At 45.0% G+C, this 7,255-nt stretch overlaps 1 protein-coding gene across 1 annotated transcript; it reads left to right on the forward strand.

Moving 5' to 3' along the window:
* The first annotated feature begins 233 nt into the window (after positions 1-233).
* C5H1orf53 (chromosome 5 C1orf53 homolog) lies at positions 234-4,757 on the forward strand. The gene is made up of 3 exons (XM_057770594.1): positions 234-489; positions 3,196-3,297; positions 4,628-4,757. The coding sequence occupies exons 1-3, from the start codon at positions 253-255 to the stop codon at positions 4,697-4,699; spliced, it is 411 nt and encodes a 136-aa protein (XP_057626577.1). The 5' UTR covers positions 234-252; the 3' UTR covers positions 4,700-4,757.
* The last annotated feature ends 2,498 nt before the right edge of the window (positions 4,758-7,255 follow it).

Raw genomic sequence — 7,255 nt, forward strand, 5'->3', positions numbered from 1 at the left:
CCTGACGGGAAATGAAAATGCTCCCCCTTTATCTCAGAAGAAATACAGCAAGAGAATTTAAGAACAGAGAACGGGAGACGGCACCTTGTTCCAGTCTTCCGGGGCACGTTTTTTCTCTGCCAAGGGGCCGAGTGAAGGGAACCGAAGACTGAAGGACAGCCGTGCCTGCCCCGAACAGGCCCCGCCTCCCCTCTTCGCCCCGCCCACAGCCCCGCCTTCCGGCGTCGCTACGCCTCCCACCGTGGCGGCGCCATGGCGGCCTGTGGGTTCCCGGCGCTGGCCAGAGCGGCGCTAGGGAGGCCACCGCCTCGGGCTGAAGGCTTCCGACAGCAGCCGAGCTCAACCCTCAGCTCGGCTTCCGAAGGAGCCAGCGGCGGCTCCGCTCCAGGCTCGCGGGGGGCGCCCGAAGGAGAGCCGAGGCATCCGGCGAGCCAAGAGTTAACCGCGGCCGAGCGGCACATCGCCGGGCTGCACGAGGCCGCCTGCGCGGTGAGGCCCGCTCTAGCCCGCCCCGCGGCCTCTGCGCCTGCGCGTGCTCAGCCCCTAGACCCCGGAGGCCGCCCCGGGCGGAGGGACAGGAGTTGTCGGTCCTGGACCTCCGGCCTGGGGCGGATCGGCGTCGTGCGTCTGCTGGGAGGGTCCTGCGAGAAACCGGGCCGCACTCTTGCGTGAGAGTGGGACTCGGTTTCTGATCAGTGTCCCAGCTAAAGGCTTGTCTCGGGGTGTGTGTGCTCGCGCGCGCCCTCCAGTGTGTGAGTGTGTTGGGTGGGGAAAGGGGTGTGAAGGAACCAAAGATGGAAACATTGAGACGGAAACGTACAGATATGTTGCCTGAGCACGGTACCTTGAGCTACCTGCCTTGCAGTGACTTTCATAATGAAAACAAGACAGATGCCTTGCATTTTTGCCTTATGTCCTCTCACACTTTGTCCCCAAGTCCAAGTGAGCAGAGGAAATTACTGTCGGGCAAGTTTGCATTTTTCCCTATGCATTTTTGAATAACCTTTTCTTCTGGTTTGTGGATTTGACGATTGATTGTCACCACTAATATCCATCCTTATCTCCCTGCAGCTTCCCGACAACTCAGACTACAAGAATTTGAAGATAGCATTATTTATTATATTCTAAGTTCTATAAGATATAAAAGTGATTTGTCATAAACCTGTATAGTAAGCTCTTTGTTTGATAGTTCTTGATAAGATAACTGAGTGTTATTTTGGTTGGTTTGACCCACAGAGGTAGAGAGAAAAACCTTGACTGTTTCCCAAGGTTGACATCCCTCCCTCGACAATAGTAGGCCCTGGGAACCTGCTGACCCTTTCAGGGGTTGAAAGTAAATAAAGATTCATCAAGAGATTATTGGCAGTATTTGATTATTCTTGCTCATACTCTTATTTTAAATATGACACATGGTGTTTGTCCCCACTAGTCACCATGTAAGGTAAAACCCAGAAGTCTCATTGTTTGCAGTGCGTGTAAAGACTGGTTCAGTCAACATGGGGGAAGAAAGGAACTTGCTTTCCCTAGGGAATCCACGACCGTTTCATCCTTGTTTCACAGATTACATGACAGTCCAGGAGACCCTACATAAAACCCCAAACAAGCTTGATAGTTCTCTTTGCCACAAATCAGAGCTCCCAAACCACAGCTCTTCTCCATGCCTCAAGACAGCTAGCCCTCATAGCTCTTCCGCTGCTGATTGCATCCTCACCTGACGGCTTGCTCCCCAGTCAAACTTGCCTCATCTTTGTTGCCATCATTATCTGAGGCTCATTTAGTGAGGACCAATTGTGTATAGTCAGTCAGCAAACTCGGAGGCGCACCATATACACGCAGAGAGTGTAGCCAGATAATTGTCTTCAGGAAACACATGGAAGCTACAAAAAGTGAAGGCTGCTCAAGACTTTGCAATGTTTTATTTGTCTTCAAACATGAGCTTTGTGGGGATGAGAAGTTGAAAAGAAAAAGAAGTGAGGTCCCGGAAGTGGGCCATTCTACAGTAGTGTTGAGTGCACCTGGTGTCATATGACCCCAGGATTTGGAAAGCCCTTGAAAGCATCATTGAGACTTGCTGAATTCTTAGTACTGTGGTCTATCTGTGTGGGAATGCCTTAGAGCAAACCTAGACTTGGACCAACATTAGTTGGTCTAAATGTCAACCATAATGAGTGGTGTCATTAAATATGACACTGAACAGTTGAAGATGCTCATGACTAAAAAAAGTGTATGGCATAGTTGGTAATACTTTTCATCCAACATGTTGCTGTAAGCTTGAGGCGAGCCTGGACGACAGTGAGTTCCAGGCCAGGCAAAGCCATATGGTGAGACCCTGTCTCAAAAACAGAAAAGAAAAAGAAAAATGTATGTCTAAAGACCTGCTGCATATTTCTTGCACATTTTAATGAAAGTCTACATGCAAGAGTGATATGCTGAGCCACTGGAGATGAAGGTATTACATAAAAGTTTATAGGGAACTTTCCTCTAAAATCTGGAGGCTAAGAAGCATAATTAAAGTGATACTTGTGCATAGGTGGAAAATGCTTCCCTGGCACTTGAAGTTGTATACTGGAAGTTACTTTTACTCAAGCTTGTTAAACCAACAATACTTTGTTTCCTGTAAGACTAGAGCTAGCGTTAGTGGGAGCTGGGGAGGAGGGAAAAATAGTGTGGACTGTGTAGCGGAGCAACACATCATGAAGGTATGGAGAGTGTTCAATAATAGCAAAGGTAATGCTTTTCTGCAAGGGCTGTTTGGCTTTGATTAGCACCTTTTCTGCGGATTTAAATCATTATCCACATATTGTAAGTACTGAAATTGTAAGTGCAACTTCTGAGTGGAGTTCATTTTCAGCCTCTTAGGCTCTTAAAATCATCTAAATCACTTGTTATTGAGCTCGTTGCCTAGAAGCGGGATGAAAAGTATCAGAGAGGTGGCTACATAGTTATTGCATACAGAGGACTTCTTGTTTTTCCATCAGCTTCTCATTTTACTCAAGCTGTATGTTTTCCCTTTAATCACATACAGTTAGATTGTATATAACATTGAAATGCATTTGCTTCTTTATTGCAAATGCCACTAGATTACTGGGAAAGAAATTTGTATTACTCTTATTTTTACAGTAGTTTTGGACTAAAAATATTACTAGGGAGGTATGACGAGCATTAAGATTAATACATTGTTTTATTACTCTTCAGGCTGGCCAGCTAAGCTATGTGGACCCAGCTACGGGGTACGTGGTGTTCACAAGGCTGGCCCACTTGCAGAGAGGTGCCTGCTGCGGTTCTGCCTGCAGACACGTGAGTAACAGTTCTCGAATTACCCAAGCAGTTTGCTGAGCTTCTGTAACTTCATAAATACCTATTATTTGAACAACAAGTCATATAAAAAGGCTAAATAGACCTAGAGTGTGCTTTTCACTAGCTGTTTCAGCAAAGGACAACAAAGCTGTTAGTACCAACACAGGACCTTTAAAGTTAATGGAATTTTGTACCGTTTCATTGCAAGCATCAGCTCCTCCAAAGGCTAAGACTTGAAATTCAGAGTAACTCTTTATTGGGAGGAAAGCTTTCACAAAGTCTGAAAAAAGTTGTCTTCACTAGGCAAGCACAGAGAGCAGGAAGAAAATTCAAAGAGAGAGAGAGAGGGAGAGGGAGAGGGAGAGGGAGGGAGAGAGAGAGAGAGAGAGAGAGAGAGAGAGAGAGAGAGAGAGAGAGAGAGAGAGAGAGAGAGAGAGGAGAGAAACAAAGAAAAATGTTGGAGCTCAAGTCCTGGAAATCCGCTATCTTAAGAAACAGACATTTGCCCATCATTTGAGACATGGATCTCGCTGAAATGATAAGACTTCCTCCCCTTGCATTCCACTCCCTGCTTCACAGTCCTGCTTCCCTGGGAAGGTCTCCAGTACTGGTGCTCTACTTTCCTGTAGTTCCTATCCTCTCTCTCCCTCTCCTTCTCCCTCTTCCCCTCCTGTCCTTGTTCTTCCCTGTTTCCCTTTCTTCTAGTCAGTGTTTAAAGGAACTGTGAAGTTATGTTACTCCAAAGTTAGTGTTGCAGGTCTGAGTAGGCTTATTCGGAGACTCATACCTGTGTTTAATGGTCAAAGTGAATGACTATTCCTTCCTCTATTCTGAGCAAAGAAGAAATCAGAGAGTTTTTTTTTCTATTGTGAGGCATACCACTGAGACATATTGTTATTTGGTTAAGGTTGTAAGCAGATAACAACTGTTTACAGAACACTTTGAGTATTTTTCCTGCAAGAAGATATCATTTCCTTTCACTAGTCCACTTTCCCATCAAAGACCAGACACCAGTACACGTATGAACTGTAGACAGTTTTAAATGTCAGTCTTCACATTTACGGATACTCCTACCTATGCCACGAGATGTTCCTAATCAAATGCATGACAGCGTTGCATAAATGTAGGACCTATAGATTTCGTAAGATAATAAAATTCTTGAAGTTGGAAGGATATACTTAGGAAATGGTTCTTGAGCCCTAATTGGGGCTATTTACCCAAGGTCCCATTGTGTTGTTTAGTACCCAAGATATGTCCCACCATGAGACATGCACATTCCCACAATGACTGTTAAATAATTTGATCATAATTTGTTGTCCTTCTTTTTCAGTGTCCATATGGCCAAGTCAATGTGAAAGATCCATCTAAAAAGAAGCAATTCAACTCCTATTTTTATGTTTGACAACAACTTTATATCTGTTCTGTCTAGTTGAACTTATGTTTTTGAAAATAAAGTCTTAGCCTGGAATTCTTATTTGTTATAAATATCTGAACACCAATTTAGTATTAAGTACAAACATTCAAACAAACATCCATAAAATGGACATTATTTTCCTTGCTTTTTGCTGCATGATCACATGCACATGTTGAAGAAAAAAGTAACGACTGTCTTCTTACATGAAAGTGGCAGTTGGGCCCGTAAGAGTAGCTTTGGGTTTCCCTTGGCTTTGTCTGCTTCTCCCAATGCTTCTCATCAGTGCAAGGAAGGTTGCTGGCAACGAGCAAGTACATTCTTTATTTTATGTGTATCTTCAACTTCAGGATATAATACCATGTAGTGCAGGATATGAACACCCAAGAAATATCACCCTCCTGCAAAGATGCTCTCATTGTCCATCTGCACTTTCAGTGTGAATCTCAGACCATTTTGATATGGGGTCAGACCACCAAACATGCCTCCCCTAGCCCAGCCCTCATTCTCCCTTTACCCAGTCCTCTCCATTTTCTTCTCACATTTCTGAGGCAAGGCTACCTTTGAACATCTTTCTTGCTCTGCAGACCTTTTGTCCACTGTGGTGATTTCCCCTGTGAGAGTCCAGCCTCTAGGGAGGCATTATCTCCCAGGGGCTTGTTCTTTTCTTACCTTCTCTGCTTCTGTTGCAGGGCAGCAGCCTCTGGGAGGCCCTTTGTCTGCCAGTGGAAAAGTTATGCAATAACTGGCCCTCAGACATGAAGCACTCAGAGATTTTCAGGTTTTAATCAACCAAAAGGTTCTAGTGCCTTCTTCAATATTTGTCCCCAAATAAAAGTCCTTAGCTATAAAATATGTGAAAATAAGTTTCTAGTGATTCTGATTTTCTTTAATTACTACTTTGTTATTTACATACTTTCCATGCCTGGTATTAAATAGCTCCCAAAGCCTGTTGACCACATTGATGGCTCAGGTCTCCCAGTCCTCTGCCCTGGTCTCTAGAAAGCACCCCCCAAGATGCAAGTAAGGTACCTGCAGCTTCCTTGGATTAAAATGCTACTATATTGGGCCTGGGATTGTCATATCCACAAGTTATTCTGAGGAAGGGGGTAGCTGTGTCATAAGGGAGTAGCTGTGTCATAAGGATTCCTTGAAGCCACTTTCTTTCCCATTCTTAGGTTCAGGAGCAATCGCACTTCTACTTTTTAACTAAAACTGAAGATTAACCAGATAGTCTCTTGGGTGGTGGATGGGTGATGATGATGTTCTAAAGAAATACAGTCTAAAAAGGTTATCTTCCTGAAGAATCTAGAAAAGGAAGAAGGAGAGACTATGTTGAAAAGGAGTCCTACTTAAGAGAGTGTTTAGGAAAAAAAAAAAAGACCCTTGGGAGATATAAGAAACTCCCAGGGAAGCCGTTACTCCCTGGCTGCACTTTCTTCCTCTTAGTTCAATCCTTCCAAAAAACTAGCCATCATGGAGGTTGGCAATTCTTGGGATCTCAACTTGCAGCACAGTAGATGCTGGGTCAAGGGAGGGGGACCCTATTCATGCCTACACCTGATTCCAGGAATCAAGGTCTGCAGTGGTTCTGGAGAGATTATTCTGAACCATGGTATAACGGATGGGAGCAAGGCAGGTGCTCCCACAGTAAACACAATACTGCCACATAAATGGGCTCCGCTACAGAGGGTTTAAGCTATATAGTTTTCACACATTGTAAAGTAAAAACTCGGCTCTCTTATTGGGTGCATAGATAGAAACACATGCTGATGCCCAGAAAAGCAATGTCCCCATATAAACCAATTCTGTTGTAGCTCCACTCTCAAGGTTCCTGGAGCCTCCTTCTGCCCTTGGGCACAGTAAATCAAGAGAGACTGATTTGGGGGTTGTTTCTAACACAGAATGACCCCCAAAGAAACTAAGGTTACTGGAGCAGGGGTGGAGATGGATTTCTGAGGCTAGTTCTTCTCTCAGCTGTAAGAAGGTCCTCCCTAGCTGTGAGTAGTGATGTACACTCCTCTCTCTTTGGGAGCTGCACTGTCCCCACTGATTAAGAAGGTCGAGATGAGAAATAAGTTTATCCTTTCAAGTAAAACTTGAAGTTCCAAATAGGGTGCTTGGAGCAAATGAGATCCTAAAAGTTTTCACTGGCTCTACCAAGGGTCTTTGTTTCAGCGAAGTGCCCCCTCTCCAAAGGCGTCTGCAAAGTCCTTTGCTCAACAAGCTTCTAACATCAAAACTTGGTGGGGCTTTGATTCGTCTCCAGACAAGATTGGTGAAGGAGGCTCCCTACCTACCCGATGAATGACACTTGCCACGCTGCGTCCTGCAGCTGTTAGAAGTCGAAGGGTCCCAGGGCAGCCCCAAAGGAACCTGGCTCTCCCCTCATCACCCTTCACTGCTCACTGCTCACTTCCATCAGCCACTTTATCTTCCCTACCTTCCACCGACGGCTAAGCTGGGGAGCTGACATCTGTCGGCGGCGGAGAACGTAAAGCTCTGTGTTACTTTTGCACTATCCTACAATGGTTAAGATGCATTTCC

The sequence above is a fragment of the Chionomys nivalis genome, chromosome 5 (genome assembly GCF_950005125.1).
Source record: "Chionomys nivalis chromosome 5, mChiNiv1.1, whole genome shotgun sequence".
Lineage (NCBI taxonomy): Eukaryota > Metazoa > Chordata > Mammalia > Rodentia > Cricetidae > Chionomys > Chionomys nivalis.